Source organism: Malania oleifera, chromosome 12 (genome assembly GCF_029873635.1).
Source record: "Malania oleifera isolate guangnan ecotype guangnan chromosome 12, ASM2987363v1, whole genome shotgun sequence".
Lineage (NCBI taxonomy): Eukaryota > Viridiplantae > Streptophyta > Magnoliopsida > Santalales > Ximeniaceae > Malania > Malania oleifera.
The window spans coordinates 77,106,054-77,125,094 of NC_080428.1; the positions used below are offsets into that span (position 1 = coordinate 77,106,054).

Genomic DNA, 19,041 nt, shown 5'->3' on the forward strand with positions numbered 1-19,041 from the left:
CATTCAAATTCAAATTTTGCATATGATCTTATTCATTAAATACAATAAAATGAGAAAATAAAGGGAAAAAACTGAATACGTGAAATAAATTTTTTTGAATACATGGAAAATATAAAAAAAACAAAAAAATAAAAAAAAAGGAAAAAATAAAATTCAGTGGGTCACCTTCTTCATGTTTGCACCTGCACACATAAAGGAGATTTCAATTAGACATGTGGATAATTGCACAATTAGAAATAAAAGATAAAAAATAAATCAAATCAATTTAAATTTGATTGATCAATCAAGATTAATGGGGTTGTTACCCTTTGAGCCTATAATAGTGAGTTTCAAAAGGCAAAGAGGCACAACTGGAAGAAGGAATTACTCACTAAAAAAATAGTTAAGGGAAGAAAATTTGGAGAGGAATTGGTGGTTGAAAAAATATTTTTTTTAGAGAATTGAATACAAAAAGGTGAGGGAAAAATTGAGTGATCAAAGAATGAAGACTAAAAACTGAAGACTGAAAGGGTTTGAGTTGCAGAAATTGGAGAAGACTTGGCAGTGAAGACTTGAAGGCTGGGTTGTGGAAACTTTGAAGAGAGTTCGAGTGAAGGAAGAACAAGCTGGCAGAGTTTTGAAAGAGAGGTTTGTATTAGTCAGTTTAATTATGTTTCAATTTTTTATTTTGGTATTGCTGAATTTTAAATTCAAGTTGGGATTTGAATTTGAAGCAGAACTCTGAACAGAATTTAGCATTGTCCCTAATTCTGAATAACTATACTGGAAAGCCCAAGTTCAAATTTGGATATGAAAAAGCCCATATCCGAATACTCCTTGATTTGACCCAGATCCAAGCCAAATGACCCAAAGACCTAGGACCTAAGTCAACCTCGACCTGGTTCCATTGACCCATTGACCCAAATCCAGTGATCTTAGAATCCAAGAACCCATGTTAAATCATATTGGGTCAGGCCTTATTGGCCAAGCAACTGAATTCAGACTAAGCCCATTTAAACTTTAAACCAAACCCCACATAATTACCTGGACCCAAATCAACCTATCAGCCCAATTGTTAGAACCAAGCCCAATTAAGACTAACTCAGTTCAAAGCCCAATTGGGCTTAACCCTATCCTAAGCCCAACCTACCAATTTACCCGGCCAAAGGCCCAATCCAACCTAAATCAAGCGTAGCCCAACCATATAAGCCTGATGCCAAATAACCCTAAACTGTGTTCGATTCCTGAGAAAATTTTTGAGGAAAAATTTGAAGAAAATCCAAAGAATCAAAGATAAAAATCAAAATATAAGGAAAAACTCACCTTTGGGTTTCAGATCCATACTTAAAGAAATTGTCTCTACCTTTTCCTTCATTTGAATATGCAAAAAAAAAAAAAGTTGAGAAATTGAAAAGAGAGAGAGAGAGTAAGATCTAAGAAAAAGAGAGAGGTTAAAAAATTAAAAAAAAATAAAGAATAAGAGAAAGATGCGCAGTGAAGAGAGAGGGAGGTTAGAGAAGATTCAGGAGAAGAAAAGAAAAGAAGATAGAAAAGAAAAGGAAAGAAAAAAAAGGTTTTTTTATTAATTTTTTTTCAAAATAAATATATACAATTAGTAGGACACATGCCATCATACGAATGGTGACACATGGCGCAACTAGGACAGTGTGTTTGGGAAGCGATGTGGTGCAATCCTGGTCGTTCAATGTGTGTTTTCTCTGGACGGTCGGATTGATGCCACGTCGACGATTTGTAACATGCTTCTAGAGCCCATAGCATTTTGCCACTTGGCAAGTGACGTCAGGCTACAGCAAATTAAAAAAATTATAAAATATAAAATATAAAATATTAGCGCCATGCGTCGCCACCGCTGGCTGACACGTGACAGCCCTCTTCCCCTATTGGGTTAACTCGGTTTGATCCTGGGCAGCTTGAGTTGACCCGTTACATCGGTTCAGACCGGTTGAACTGGGGGTCTAACCCATCTTGAACCGTCGGTTTGTTCTTTTATTTAAAAATTGTATTTTAATTGATTTTTTTTTTAAATTTTAAATTTGGGACAAATAATGAAAAATTAGGAAAAAATATTCAAAATAAAAAATAATTATAAATTATTTGAGTTATTTTGACTTAGATAACAAAAAAAATAGAGAAATAAAAGGGGTAGCCCGATGCACAAAGCTCCTACGTATGCAGGGTTTGGGGAAGGGGCGGACCACAATGGATCTATAGTACGCAGCCTTACCTTGCATTTTTATAAGAGACTATTTCCAAGCCTTGAACCCATGACTTTCAAGTCACATGGTGACAACCTTACCGTTGCGCCTGAGCTCCCCTTAAAAAAAAATAGAAAAATAAAAATATCAAAAATAAATAAAATGAAGAAAAAGTCTTTAAAAATCCCAGAGAATTGCAGAAAAATATTGAAAATTTTTTCAGAAAATTCTTAAAAATTTTTGGAAACCTAGGAATGTTTTAAAGACTCGTTTTGCTCTAATTTGATGAAATTGTTTGATTATATATATATATATATATTTATATATATATATATATATATAAAGGCCGTACCCAGTGCACAAGGCTACCACTTTGAGTGGGGTCTGGGAGAGGTGGATGTCGGCAAGCCTTACCCCCATTTTTGGAGAGGCCGCTCCCAAGTATTGAACTTGAGACCACCTGTACCAAGGCGGAGGTACTTGCCATCGCACCAAGGCACGACCTCTATATATATATATATATATATATATATATTCTATTTTGGTGTGTGTGCATCCCAATGATTAAACAAATGGTGAAAAGGTATTTCAGATCCCACCTATATTAGTTCTGAGGGGCGTTTATCGAATAAGATCCCCTCCTTTGGAGGTCTTATTAGACATTCCTAAATCGCACCTTATTTCACATTTTCTTTTAAAGCTGTAATATTTATTTACTTTTTAAGGAGTTAATTAAAGACCACTAAATTCAGTTTATGGATAATTCATAGTTAATTAGGTACCGTTCGTAGAGCGGGTGTGTAGGGGGTGCTAGTGTCTTCCCCTCACATAGCTGAACTCCTGATCCCAATTCTTGTAAATGCAGACTGAGATTACTGGTTCTTTAGCCTAGGATTAGTCTAGAGACCAATTAACAAGTAGCAATTAGGTGGACTAACCGCACATAAGAAAATAATAGGTTGGTGGCAACTCCATTGAACCTTTAATATTATTATTCCTCACCATTTCAGACCCTTCTCTTGGACGTTGCGACAACATACATAATAAGGACTCTACTCGATGATGTATGACAATAAAACACGGAGTGATCCATTGTACACTATCGAAGTCCAAATTCAAGTATTATAGCACTGAATCGACCAAACCATGTTCTAGGAGACTATTTTAAACCACATAGTGCCTTTTTAAGTCGACACACTAAGCTTGACTCCCCTTGAGCAATAAACCTAGGTGGTTGCTCCATATAGACCTCCTCCTTAAGATCACCATGTAAGAAGACATTCTTTACATCTAATTGATGTAGAGGCCAATGACTAGTGGTGGCCAAAGGCAAAGGCATGAACAGACATACTGATGTAAGTTTGGTAACTGGGGAAAAAATGTTAGATTAATCCAAATCATACACCTGAGTATGCCCCTTAGCAACAATACGTGCGTTCATACAAGCTACAAAACCATTAGGGTTGGCTTTCATAGTGTATACCCAGCGACAACCAACTACAAACTTGTTAGGTAGAAGAGATACCAATTCCCAAGTATCTTTGTCTTGTAAAGCATTCTTCTCTTCAACCATGGCATTCCTCCACCTAGAGTGGGCTAAGGCTTTTGAAATAGGTTTAGGAAGGGCAATAGATTTATAGTTATAGCAAAACAATAAAAGGAGGGTGATAAGAAGTCATAACAAGCATAGTTGGAGATGGGATGTTGTGTACATGTGCATTTACTTTTTTGGACAACAATAGGAGGATCAATGTTGTGGGGAATATGATCATCAGACGAGGAAACCAAAGCGTGGTAGTAAAAATTAGAGGGGATTCTCTTCCTTAGAGCCACCATCGTGAATACACTTGCAAATTAGGACGATCAAGACTACGAGAAGGACTCAAACTACATGGAGAAACAGGTGGTTGATTTAGTAAGGACAACAAACTAGAATCTGGAAGATTAGGCAAAGGCAAAAGACTCATTGAGATTAGAAGCATTCAAGGATTGAGTGTTGTGTGGTGTAGACTCAAAGAAGGTAACATATGTAGAAACAAAGGAGCGATGCAAAGCAGGACTATAACAACGATATCCTTTTTGAGTGTATAAGTAGCCTAGAAGGGCACATTTTATAGCAAGAGGATCCAACTTATCCACCATGGGAGTTAGTTGATGACTTGATGTGCAAAGGACACACTCGAATATACGAGGAGGTAGATAGAATAGAGGTGAATTAGGAAAAAGAATGGACTAGGGAATTTTACCACTAAGAACTGAGGTTGGCTTCCTGTTGATAAGATACCAAGCAGTGAGTACAAAATCACTCCAAAGCACTTTAGATACATGTATTTGATAATTTAGATACATGTATTTGATAAAGTAAGGTGTGAGTGATTTCAAGGATATGTGTATTTTTCCTCTCTGCAACCCTATTTTGTTGAGGAGTGTGGGCATAGGATGATTGGTGAACAATACTAAACTGGGTCATATGTAGTGAATTTAATACTAACATACTCTTTAGCATTATCACTCCGAAGTATTCGAACAGGCCAACCAAATTTAGTCTTTATTTCATAATAGAAGGCACAAAATATATGACATAACTTAGAATGATCGTTTATTAAATATTTCCAAGTCATCCTTGAATAATCATTCACAAAGGTTACATCAGAAACCCAACTTGGACGCTACTTTACTAGGATCCAAACATTAGAATGGATTAACATGAAAGGGCTTGCAGCCCATTTATTGATTTGAGAAGAAAAAAGGACACAATGATGCTTTCGCAACTAACAAGACTCACAATCAAGACTAGATACATAACTCAAATGTTTCAACTTTTCCAACAAAGGATGACCAAGGCGACAAACGAATTTGGGGAGGTGTGGCAACAACAGTGCAGGTGGCAAAAGGAGATAGTGGGCCAAAATGATAAAGTCCACCAGTTTCACACCCTTTGCCAATCGTCTTCTTTGTCTTCAAATCCTAAATAGCCATAGAATTAGGGAAGAATGTTACTAAATAATTCATGGTTTGGGTAATCTTGCTAACAGACATAAGATTGAAAGGAAACTTGGGAACATACAAAACCGAAGGAAGAGAAATAGAAGAAGTGGGATATGCAGTCCCAATTCCCTTGATGGCAGTGGTGGATCCATCAGCAAAAGTACACAAGGTAAGTTTTCAGGATGGAGAGTAGAGAAGAAATTAGGTACCTATGATATGATAAGTGGCAGTGGAGTCTATAACCCAAGGACTAGCACGAGAAATATTGGATAACTGGCATGTTGTGGGATTACGTGCTTGGGCAAGAAATGTAATGGGAAGAGAAGCTTGTTATGACGCATGATACTGCTGGAACTTGTAACACTCTTCCTCTGACATAGATACAGCATGTTGCCCTCCACTTGGACCCGAAGGTGTGGAGTCAATGGTGGCTGCATTGGCAACACATGAAAGTTTACTGTGGAGATCCCTTCACTGCTCATTAGTATGATTACCTTGTCCACAATGAGTGCACTTGTGACTCATGAAGAGTGCCTCTACCTTGTCCATCTCTACCACACGATTGCTCGAGCCACCTCAATAACTTCCGCGGCTATTTGGTTGAACACTAGAATCACCATGCATTGCAAAGGCTGTTCTTTTAGACCCAGATGTAAGAGCAGGAGAATGTGTGCTGAAGGAAGCATGAAGGACGCGAGAATAAACGTTGGCAAGTGATGGAAACTATGCAGTATTAATTATCTAGGGCTGGACTGCCTCAACCTTGGGTTTCAATTTGCCAGAACCCGAAGAACTGTCATCTGCTTCCTTTGCTTCTGCATCTCATGAACATGCAATAATAGGTTGTGGGATGTTAAGCTCCTCATGAATATGTTTTATCTTTCCAAAATAATTTTTAATGCTACTCTCCTTTTTGTAACTAAAAATGCTTTTGGGATAAATCATAAATATGTGTAATGTTATACTAGAGTACAAAAGCCTGGCATAATCCCAAATTTCTTGCATGAATCTAGATGCATGCACATCCATGCAATCTAGGGCTCCATCGAATTCAACAAGAGGGAAACAATCAAGGAATCTTCTCAAATCCACACTTCTTTTCTCTTTCCATCAAAAGGACCAGATTGGAGCAAGTGGTCAGATTTTCCTAATCCTCTTGCTAAATAAACTCGAACAGCCTTATACCACTAAACATAATTCTTTTCGTCCAACTTTTTATTTGTTATCTGTGGCTGGGATGAAGGAAACATGTTTTTGGGATTCATAGATTCCATCCCAACACCCACAAACCAGCAGCCACACCACTGTCAAACAAGAACAATCAAAACTAACCGGGACAACCACGAACAAGGTGAACCACCGAAACAACCACGGATGAGATGAACAACCTACAAACTGATATAACACTGCCACAACCTCACAAATCAACTTATAACACTACCACTGCTCCAAGAGACTCACAATAGCCTTTACAAACACTGAATAACAACTAATGGATCGTCATGAGTGCATGGTAGAAAAAGGTTGGATCTTTAAACAAAAAATAAAACATGTTGGAGGGAAAAATCGGAAGAAATGGCCTGAAACACTCTTATGCTCTGGCGTGTGGGGAGGTTTCAGAGGGTCCTGTTTTTGGCTATATGGTTGGTTTTGTGAAATAGTGAAGGGTTGTGGTGGTTCTGAGAAGGGCAGCGATGGGAGAGTGTTTTCCGGTGGTGGCTGAGCTTGTGTTGGTGACAGGGTTTAGGTTGGATCATATACTCAAGACCATGTTGAAATTTTTTGATTAAATGAGTGACCTAACTCAAAGATAGGTCTCTCCCTCTATTTATAGTACAAATCAAATACATTCTAATGACCATAATACCCTTACTAACTCTCACTAATTAGCATAACACTCGCACACTTAATAATACTAAAAGACTAAAATAGCCATTAACACTAACCCTTTTCTAGTTGGGTCAATGCTTTTATTAAATTCAAAGCATGATGCCCTGCAATTTCGGGTTAAAATTTCTTTTTTGCACATGATATTAAATGTATGCATATGAAAAATACACATATGCACAGGTTATGGTGGTGTACGTGCATGAAATATACATACTCTTGCAGCTTCAGCTGTTGTAAAGATTGATCACATGCACTCTTGCACTTAATCTCTTCCTCTTTTCTGCTTTGACTCTTGTTCTATGCGCTGGTCCTTTAAGTGATGGTACTTGAGGGCCTGAAAATCCTGATATCAGGTTCACACACATGATTCTCCTTGTTATCTTGAGAAATTCAGTTTCACATTCAAGTAGGAAAATTTCAGAATCCAAAGTTATCACACTTCCTTCAGCAGAATTGGTTGGAAATGACTTGCAAAGTTATCAAATTCACAATTCTTTGTGTCCCACCCAACATATTCTCATTGGGAGATTAGAAGTGCTTCAACAATGTTCGGTTGCCTATGTTTTTTAGAAATTATGGAATTTCTAAAGTGGCTTCAATATCATCTGTTCATGCTGCCTTTGTGGCTCGAAGATATTCTTGATTGTCCATAGTGATGGGTCTTGAACTGTTGTGCTACATAGAATCAGAGTGTTTAAGCTTAAGTTGTGGGCATCTTGATGTTTTCTCATAAATACAACAACAAAACTAAGTGCTAACTGCTAACTAGGTGGATTTGGCTACATCGATCCTTTTCCGCCATTCCGCATGATCTAGGGCAATATCCATCAATTGCAGTATTGTCAAATCCTTTCTCACAATCTCTGTCCATTATTCCAGCCCCCAACCCCCACCCCTGGCGGGCGGCAAAATTAACTAGCTCACTACCCAAACCATCTTAACTTCCTTCCTTTATCTTTCGTGCTTTGCCTAACTTACCACGAATTTAAAAGAGAGGGGGGGGGGGGGGGGGGAGTCCGGTGCACAAAGCTCCCACATACGCGGGGTCTGGGAAAGGGGCGGACCACGATGGGTCTATAGTACATAGCCTTACCTTGGATTTTTGTAATAGGCTGTTTCCACACCTTGAACTCATGACCTCTAGGTTACATAGCAACAACTTTACCGTTGTGCCTCAGCTCCCCTTCAACTTACCTTACCACAAACATGTTCATTCCTTAATCTATCCTTTAGATTTGTGCCACCCATCCACCTTGGCATGTCATTTCAATAACTTTTACTTTTTGAATATGTTGTTTCTTAGTCGCTTAATATTTTGATTCATATAGCATAGTTGGTCTTAATTTTAAGAATTTTCTACGATAGCATGTCTAAAGCACCTTTTCATTTTACATAACCTACTTAAACTCTATATTACCTCTTCAATCTTCTTCAATTTCTCCTTCAACTTGCATATAAATTCAAGGTATCAAAATATACTACTGCTATTAATTTCTTGACCATCAAGTTTAATCTTTTCTCCAACATTCCTCCTAAAATGACTAAATCGCATTTCATGTATTCTATCTTACTCCTAACTATTTTAAAACCTCTAAATTCTAAAGCATGTCTCCATAATTCCAATTTAGATTCTACTCCACCTCTAGTTTCATCATCAAGACAATATTGTCTAACAAACAACATACATTGTGGAACCTCATTTTGAATATTTCAACTAAGTTCATCCATCAGTAATGCAAAAAGATATTGAACTAAAGTAGGCCCTAATATACGCTTATTAAAATTCCCAGGATCTCCACTTGTAGTCCTAATGCTAGTCATTACTCTATCGTACGTGTCCTTAATGACATCTATATACCGTCTACTTGCTCCCTATATTTCTATAACACGCCTTAAAACTTCCTTATTTATCCTACATAGGTTTTCTATGGGTAATCTCTTGGCAAATAGAAACCATGTGCAAGTCCTTTTTTTTACTAAACTTTAGATTAATCTTCTTAATATATATATGTATATTTATATATATATAGCTTCTATAGTTGATTTCTTGGGCTAAAACCAAATTGATTTTCTAAAATTCTTGTTTCTAACCTTAATCTTTGTTCAATTATCCTTTTTTAGAAGTTTTATTGTATGATTGAAAAGTTAATTACATGATAATTATTATAATTTGGAATATCTCCTTTATTTTTATATATAGTGACTAAAGTGTCTTTCCTCCATTCGTCAGGCATTTTATTAGTTCATATAATTGTCTTAACTAAATTGTTTAACCAAATTGTTCTGTTATCACCTACGCATTTCCAAATTTCTAGTAGGATGTCATTTGGTTCTATAGCTTTTCAATTTTCATCTTCTTTAATGCAAACTTAGCTTCATTGACTATTTTTACGAACAAATCTCAAGTTTTTAGCCTTTTCTTCGTTTATCAATTCTAAATTTTGGCCTTCTACTTTGTATTCATTAAATAGCTTTTTAAAATAAGTTCGCCATCTTTCTTTATCTTTATTATCTTCTTCTATAACTAAAGCACTACCATCGTTATTTTTTTCATACATTGGACAATGCTGAAGTCTCTACTCTTTCTTTCTCTAGCTATAGCAAGTTTAGATGCCTTTTTCTTTTCTTTAGTATCGAGACATGCGTGCACTATGTTTAGCCTCACTAATGAGCTTTTTTGCATCTTTTCTTGTTTATTTATACTTTTCAAACTTTTTCATGTTTCTACATTTTCTCCATGTCTAAAACCACATTCTTTTTGTTTTAATTGCTTTTTGTATGCCTTGATCCCACCACCAACTCTTTTTACTAGTCATGCATCTTACTCTAGAGACATTTAAAACTTGTTTTGCTCTCTCTTTATTAGAACTAGCATCCTACTGGAGTGTTTTTGTTTATTCATCATATTTTATCATTTTATCTTTAAATTTTAGTATATTTTCTCCCTCTAGGCTCTACCTCATAGTTTTCTTACATTGAATAAAGGACTTTTGGTTGAAACATCAAAATTTCAACTGAAATTTCGAGTTTTAGAGGGTATCAAATGGAAACTCACTTTAAAATTCATTTTTGAAAAATTTGAACCTTTTAGTAAATTTTGACAGAAATCTTGGAATCTAGGTAATTTTGAGGGAAATTTCAATAAATTCGGCACTATAGCTCAATTTTTGATGAAAAAATTTGGAAAATAAAAATGAATTTTGAAGCCCTAAACTAAGCATACCTTGTCACTTTACCCCTGTTTTGAAGCCCTAAACTAAGCATGCACCCTTACTATTATGATGATGATGTAATAAAAATGCCCTCTCGCCCTTGTTGAACTAAGCATGCCCCTTACTATTATGATGATGATGTAACAAAAATGCCCTCTCCACCCTTGTTTTACTATTTTGCCCCTCCCAATTCCCAATTAACCCTTAGCCAACTACGTCACTGGCCCTATCATGTATGCATTTTCTAAATTAATTTTGATTCCAAATTATGTATAATCATCTATTTTGATATTTCCCGAAGTTTCATTGTAAATTTCCATCATATACTATAAATTTCCGTTATTTCTTTAAGTCAAAATTGAATTTTAAGTCCTTATCTATGTTACCATTTCTATTTCATTTTTTTAGTTCATATAGACACACTAATACTCATTATACTCTATATTGTGAAGTTAAACTCTCCCCTAGAATAACTTTGCCAACCTTACATGATGAAAGATCTACCCTCCTAGTTAAGAAAAAATCTATGACTTTTATTTTTGTCCATTCTTGAAGGTTATTAAGTGTTCTTCTCTCTTTATAAGACATGTATTCATTGTTATAAGGTCATATGGCATAGCAAAATCTTAACTCCTTTTGTCTTCATATGGATTCTCTCTATGTATTTATTATCCTTTCCAGTGTAACCATTCAAATCCGCTTCTATGAATATTTTCTCACTCCGGATATCCCTTAAATAATGTTATTCATATCTTCCCAAAATTGCCCTTAAAAGATTTTCCTAAGCCCATTTTAGGAGCATAAGCAACAGTGACATTTTCACTGTGACCATCTTGACTTTTATTTTTCTCTCTCCTACTCGTTTAGCATCTACAATTCTGTCTACAGTGATTCCAATCCCATTATGTTCTTTTTTTCCTATGTATCAATGCTCAAATCTTGATTTTTCAATTTCTCTATATATCCCCCTTTTACGCTTAGTTTCATGAAGGCTAATTATGCTAATTTATTTTCTACTCAATGCGTCAACCACCTCCTTGCTTCTATGGTAAGGGTCCCTATATTATAACTTGTTAATCTAATCCTAGTTTCCTAAAATTTTTTACCACCCACATCTCGAATGATGCGTGAACCTTGGCTGTTTTTCTTGATATGTGAATTTCCATGTGGAATTTTTTTGGTGATTCATGAATTTGGCAATGCTCATAAAAAATGAATAACTAAATAAATAAATTGAATAAAATTTCTATGAACGGAATGGGGAAAAAAAAAGCATGAAGTATACTTTAACTTACAAAGATCCCTGATTGATAGTTTTCCTTCTTATACTCAAGTTCAATCAGTTAACCTTTTTCTTTTCCTTTTCCTTGTATTTAAATTGATATAAAGTTTGGTTATAATCTTCTTCTTCCTATTTTTTTCTCGAAACTAGTACAATTAATTTATAAGTTTTGCTTCTGATTCAGAAGGTTGCAATAGAGTTGGTGGTTGAACATTGTGACTCTCCTATATCACGATCTGAGAAGTTTATTCTGGCAAATGAGTGCATTCCTCAGTCTTTTCTTTCATCAAATCTTGAACGTCTAAGATCAGGCTTTGAAGATTATGTTTACAAGCATGGAAATAGTTTGGATAAGAGGTGTCACTCTTGCTTCCCAACTTGGTAAGAATCTAGTGGTTATATGCCAATGCCGGTTTTCTACTTTTTTTTTGGGCACATGTGGCATATGTTTGAGTTGGTCAAGTGAAACATGCATTGTGCGCTGCAGTAATACTACTGATTAATGATTTTTCTAGTGGACAGCTTGAAAGTGTTCTTATTCCATTTTTGCTTACATCTCATAAAGCACTAACCCAACTCGATAACTTTGATTCACTGTTTTGCTTGTATCCCAAAAAACATTACCCCAACTAATAAATATCATTGTTTTCACTACTGGGGATTTTTTTTTTTTTTTTCATTTCTACTCTGTTTAAGGACTTACTACTGGTCTACATGTCTTTTGTTCCATTTTTTACTATCCATTAGAAAGTGGAAGCTATAGTTCACAGAATTTACCGTGTTAATATTGCCATACTTTGGTCAAATGACACTTCAACCTGGTGATTCAAGGGTTTTATTATAGGAATATATTATTGATACTTTGGGATCTTGTAAATATGCACATTTCATAACAGAAATATGCTTTGTTAAGAGATCTTCACGTAGCTGCATAATAATAAAAATATTTTTATTTTTCTTAGATTCCTTGAGCCATTGGTAAGGGGGTTAAATCTTGGCCTCTCCAATCCCTGATGGGTGGGAGCATTGTGAGTGTACGTTCTTCTTCTCATTCCTTTTGATAGTAAATCATTGAACTCTTCCACAAAAATTTCCATTCAGTGAAACAGAGCCTTGTAATTGTGGAGCTTCTATAGTTTTTCCATTTGCTTTCAGAAAATCAACTTTTATATTCTATAGCCAATTTGCAGCGTGATCCAAAGGAAGAAAAGCTGGTGTGAAAGATTTTCAATGTTTTCTGTGTTGTTTTATTTCTATGGTCTTACCCTTGCACAATTCTTTCTTCGTAGTTAGAATGAATATGTACAATATTTTGTTAGAAAATTTTTATTTAACTATTGCATGATTCTCTATATAGATATAAATTTTGATATTTTGTTCACCACCTTTACTTGTGGCCTTCAAATTGATGAATTGATTTCATTTATTTTGCTCTCCTCCTTTTAGGGAGCATCTGAAGGTTGGTAGTGGAATGGCACACCGAGCAGGAAGCCGAAGTAGTTCAGATCTTGTGACTGAAGCTGTGATTGTAATAAGTGAATCGTCTGAGCCATCATGTGCTTGCTTCAGGGCATATGGTGCAAAAACGGAGGTCATATCATGTCTCCACTGCCTGTTTCCTAATTTTAATTTTTTGATAGAGAAAAAAATTGCTTGGGAGGTGTCTGTTTCCTTAAATCATATGAGCACTTCTGCATAATGTTGAATACTTGCTTCTACATGCTGAATGTTAAATTTTCTACTAGGGACTTGTTTTGTTGTTTATATTTTATTCCTAATATTGATTATGGCATGGAATGCAAGTTCAATTTTAAAACTAAGAGAAAAAGGGCATAAAGTGGATGGTGAAATTGGTAATTCGAAAAAGATCAAAGGGTCAGGAGAAAATATATGAACACCATCTTGTTGGGATACAAATTAAAGGTTTTCATAATTGAGAGCCAGAATGGCTTTCGACTCAGTTTCCAAATGATAGTTACTGTTGTCTAATGAATTTAGAATCCCTGTTTATTATATTGGGTTTCTGAAAGAATTCAGATGACCAGTTTGGCTACTTGAGCTATTCAGCTGCAGATTATTACTACAAATCTATTCAGGAGGCTCTTTGGTTAATATTAATGGTTGGTCTTCTATTGGAAATTTTAGGGCCTGTTCAGATGCGGACAACAGTTTTCATTTTCCACTCTCAGTTGTCAAATAAAAATGTGAAATGGAAATTGTTTTCCACAACTCAACAGACCTTTATCTATTTTAAACCAGGAATCCACATAACTGGAAAAGAGATAATATAAAACAAGGCAACATGTCTTGATTTTCTCTGTAAAGTGCCTACAATAATATAATGATTGGTTTTGGGATAGCTTGGCATAAACTAGCCTCTCTATCTTGTCTTAACATAGAATAAATTTAATAAGCAAAGTTGACTTGCTTCAACGCTAGTAGTCAAGCATAATTTGTAATGAGATGTAATTCCATTTATATTTTTTAACTTGGATGACCTAACAACATTTTTATCAGGTATTATATTTCAAAGACTTCTTGCTTTGTTCAATTCCTCAATCGTCTCTGAATGCATTGGCTAGCATTGACTGGAAAAGTTATGGTCTGACCTTGCGGACTGTTGTGGAACAAGATGGCCATGCAATACTGGAGTGGGAGAGCTTGCCCTCCTGTGCACACATTGACATTGTCCTTCACTTTTATCAAAAACAATATCCAACATTGTGTTGTCATTTATTTGTTCAACAATTCTAAGTTGGTTTTGATTGAATTATTGACTTTGGTTACGTGAGTTACAATGTTTCATGCAATTGGTCCTTAACTTTTTGCCAAGGTCATATTGCCTCTTGCAGGACAAAAGACCCAAGTAGATCGAAATTTAATAAAAAATGCAGTTAAGCTTGCACTGGGTGATTTGAAGGAGAAACATCCAGGTGCTCTTCTCAGCACTCGCGCACTCAAGGTTAATCTCTCTCTCTCTAACACCCCCATGCCATTTCTTTCAAAATGGATGATTTAAAAAAAAAAAAATGCAATGGATCCTATAAAGAAGCATTAGAAATTTAGAATATTAATGCATAGTAACATTGTTATCCATTAATGTCTTCTCATTAATAAGAATTAATACCTGGATGAAGAAGTCTGTTGACATCAGAAAAGTTTATGTTAGACTACATGAATAATTGAAAATTTAAAGGTCAGTTGAAAAGTTTCTCTTCTAGAGTACATGAATAATAGAAAGTTCTTATTTAAAATTTTGAAGCAATCTTGGATTGGACTTGATTTCTTCAGAAGTTCAATTACAAGTGGCTTATTAGTTTATTGGGGGCATACCTCATGTTTTTAGCTTTTGTTGCTTTTATCAGATGCTGTATTGAAAGTTTATTTCAGTCATGGTAGTAGAACGTTTTTATGGCATAATACCATATAGAACCTATAAAAGTATCAAATTTACTGATTTTAGTTACTCTGCACATGATGAAGTTGAGAGAACTTGTAATTGGAACTGTCGAAGAAGTCTAATCATTGTTTTTTTGTAGAAATAAATTTTGGTGAGGAAGTTAAATGGGATCTCAACTTCAGAATTTGGTATTTGTTGGTTGTGCTATGGCCCCTTCCCCATCTAGCACTCAATTATGTACTGTTGATGGGTAATCAATGCCTTTGCCCAGTGGGGAGAAAAAGCAAAGAGCAACAAATGTTTTCTATGACGGATACTGCATTGATCTGTGAATTTATACTTCCACATTGGTGACTGAGTTTTAAATCATTTTCCTTTATTTGCAGATTCGCAGTTATGCTCCTGATCTTGCAAGAACAATTGCTGCCCTGATCTTGTCTTCCAACAACTCGAACTTCCAAGAAGAATGCTTTTCGTTACTCGGGTTGCCGTCTCAAGAAATCAGAGGAGAAATTGTTGAATGTTGCATTACGGGAAAAATTGTTTCGGTTGTAGAGACGAACGATCGTAAGCCTAGCAAGAGTGCAGAGGCTGCACCATTTCTTTTTGAAGATTGCTTCCATGAACCAGACATCCAAGAAGGGGAATATGAGGATGAAGAAACCTACAGTACCTTGGATCTGTAGTGCATTCTGCATTTTATTAACTTCTAGAGAGATCATCTCCAAGATTTACTATCATGCATTTCAGTTTGCTGGTTTTGTAAAAATAAAAAATTTACGTAGATATCCCCCATTGTGGGCATATCTGCATGGATTCCAAGTGCCAGTTTGTTCAAATAACTTGAAAATTTACTTAGGCCACATTGTGGGCAATGTCTCTCAGACATTCTAGTAATCAAAGTTTAAAAAAAGGGGAGGAGCAGGAAAGAATTTGTGATGGGAGATGGGCAATTTCCTATTGTGTAGTCCAAACTTACACAGGTTTTGAACTGATAAAAAAAAAAAACCTTAAGCTAGGCATTGCATACTGTAACTTTCAATATAGGAGTTTGATGTGATATTATGTTCGATCTCTAACCCTCTTGTTTGAGTGGGCTATATTTCTATGTACGATTCAAGATAGTTACACTATCAAATGTACATGTCTCGATTCAATTTTGATAAGGTATTGTTTGTTTTCACACACTAATTTTGTAATTTTATCTTATAAAAGTGTCACATAATTTACGACCAAATCAACCCAATAAATCAAAGATCTTCTAATACAGATATGATGTGAACGCTACATATGCCTTTGATAGCTAGAAGATTAAATGAGTCTTTCCAGCACCCTCCATCGACAGCTTGTTAATAATGCATGGAATGAACCATATCCCAACCCAGCTAACAACCCGATTTTGACCACCTACAACTTAACTTTCATTGAGGTAGGTATCTAACCCAATATAATAAGCAAATTAAGCCTGCAATACAATATTCTTTCCTACATATTATCCTTGAACTTTTTTTCTCCTTAGTACCTGCAAACAAAGGTTTCACAGAACTCAGATTAAGTTATACTAAAAATTAAAGCTCGTGTTTGGTTTGCCATCTATGAGGACAGCACAAGAATATCATTGATTTTTCCCCCTTTTTTCCAGATTTAGTACCTATGAAATGCCTTAACCTGACCGACCTTATTACATACTTCCACATGCCTTAACCTGACCGACCTTAGTACAGCATGTTCATTTTTAATCTTATTATTATAAAATACAAAAAAATAAAATAAAATAAGTGATATCATGTTCTACTATTTGAAATTCAGATCTTGAATGTAAATTTGAACAAGATTTAGCGTAACATTATATTACTTTTGTTGAATTTAAAAAAAAAAAAATACAAATCTAAAATTTATGATTCATACTCTCAAAACCTTCTAGTCATGGGAAGCTCTCACGGTCTCGCAATAGAATATTTTATTAAAAGGTACTCCACTGTCCTCAATCAGATCGCATAGCGCAGTGGATTAGCGCGTTTGACTTCGGATCAAAAGGTCGTGGGTTCGACTGCCACTGTGGTCGGATATATATATACGCTTCCACGCGTCGATGCGGTTTTTGAAAGAAACGCTACATGATGTGTAAGCGTTTTGTTTTGTTCTCTTCCCCTGTTTCAGTCACCTCCGTCCTAGACGTCCGCCGGAGCCCCAGTCCTGCTGCCGGCGTTCCGCCTTCTGCCGCTGGAATACTGGCCTCTATGCTAAAAAATGTTTGATTTCTCTCTCTCTCTCTCTCTCTCTCTCTGCTGCTTCGTCTTTATCGACTAACCATAGCCTTCGAATTCGCCTATCCAAAGTGTAGATCAGACAACACCAAACCTCCCTCCCCTTCCCTGCACGAGACGCGTCTCCACCAACGGCTTTCACGTCACTCGTTCATGTCATTCTCCTTCTCAGGTTCGATTTTCTCGCCATCTTTCTCGCTCTTCTTCCTTATATACGTGAAATTGGAACCCTCTGCTTGAATAAATTAATTACTAGCTTGATTCGTCGCCATTGTTCATTGATGACAATGAAAATCCGCATAGAGTGAAATGGGGCTTGTGGGTTGTACACAGGCTAGTGCTGACTGCAATTTATGGCTTTATATAATTTATGTACCACTCTAGATGGAAAGAAAGGTTACCAGCTAAGTTCAAGGTAATATATATTTTGTTATCAAGCTGCTTTGTATGAGATATGTAGCTTTTTAACCTTATTTCTTTCCAAGTTTGCAAATGATATGAGTCCCATGAAGGGTATGCGTCCCATCATCCATGTGATAAGGATTGGATTAAATGACTTGTTTTGAAAATGCATGTGAGATTAAATAGCCAAAAGTTGAAGGGACTTTTATAACTACAGCTGCTGTTATGGGGAGTGGGATAAGAGAGTTTATTTCCTGTATGCTAAGGAAGTGAACTAGAAAGGAGAAATATAGGATTGTCCTCTCTCTACCTTAGTTCTTTTTTATCATCTCTACTCCCATAAATCTGGTGAATGATAGATAAGAAATCAGGGTGAAGCGAGAGAAATGATTCTAGCAGCGTTCTCCTTGATTTGTACACAACATGAATGATTCCGGCATGCATACGTTATGGTTTTTCATTATTTTCACGATTAAAGTTAACAGACATATGTGAAGAACATGATAGTTAAATATCATACAACATATAAAATTTCTTACACGTGGTATCCGAGCAAGTGTTAAAATTATCGTGTTCTTCCTTCATGTTAAAGATCATTTCCATTAACCCCTTACGATCTCGTTATGGTTTTGTATGAAAATTTGTATATATGATATTTTTCTGGAATCGAACTTAAAAAAAAAAATTCATATGATATATGATTCCTAAAAATTTATGTGATATATGATAGATTTATGGGGTTTTGTTGGTTTGAAATCTTATGTTCTGAACTGTGATTTTGTTGGCCGAACAAAACCGTCGACGGATTGAGATACCGAGAGCAGATTTTTCTGAGCTTCAGAAAAACCATCGACGGTTTGCCTGAAGTAGCCTGAAATCGTCAACGGTTTTTCCGAGTACAGTGATACTAAAGTGGGCTATTAAATGAAATGCATGCAAATTGTTTTTATTACTTGATTAAGAGTGAATCATTCACATGTTTTATAATAGTAAATTGATAATGATGGCGTGTTCTGGACTCATTTGTATCTGGAACAACAATTATGTTTATGCATGCATAAGATGTAGAATGAAAGTAAGCAAGTAAAGTATTGTAGTGGGGAATTGGGATGGATATTGAATTGAAATATGATTTTGCAAAAATTATTACAAAATAGTTATTTGATTATAATGGTTGACCCAAAGGTGCACCAACTTTCAAGTAATCATTGAATTAGTCAGGATAACTGAAAGAATAGTAGTAAGATTGGGATGGTTGCCCAAAGGTGACAAACCAATTGAATTGTAAAGGATTATCAATTATACCTGGGTGAATGAAAATCACCATTAAAAGTAAATGTTAGTATATTACATAAGTTAATCCAAAGATTGAAGGCAATTTACTAATGAAATGTTTTACTCAAAG

General features: G+C 35.6%; 1 protein-coding gene and 1 non-coding gene across 6 annotated transcripts in view; both read left to right on the forward strand.

The window, feature by feature from the left end:
• The window catches only part of LOC131144391 (type 2 DNA topoisomerase 6 subunit B-like), a 34,393-nt gene extending 18,242 nt beyond the window's left edge, over window positions 1-16,151 (forward strand). For 3 of the 5 annotated variants that reach the window (XM_058093015.1, XM_058093017.1, XM_058093020.1), the window contains 5 exons: window positions 11,752-11,948; window positions 13,014-13,158; window positions 14,085-14,277; window positions 14,399-14,529; window positions 15,354-16,151. In XM_058093015.1, the coding sequence (XP_057948998.1) occupies window positions 11,752-11,948; window positions 13,014-13,158; window positions 14,085-14,277; window positions 14,399-14,529; window positions 15,354-15,653 (966 nt within the window). In that variant the 3' untranslated portion in view covers window positions 15,654-16,151. The remainder of the gene's footprint in view (window positions 1-11,751; window positions 11,949-13,013; window positions 13,159-14,084; window positions 14,278-14,398; window positions 14,530-15,353) is intronic. The other 2 variants (XM_058093016.1, XM_058093019.1) reach the window with 1 other exon arrangement.
• An 807-nt stretch (window positions 16,152-16,958) lies between these two features.
• Window positions 16,959-17,032, forward strand: TRNAR-UCG (transfer RNA arginine (anticodon UCG)). Its single transcript has one exon. It is a non-coding gene; the product is annotated as a tRNA-Arg (tRNA).
• Window positions 17,033-19,041: the final 2,009 nt, after the last annotated feature.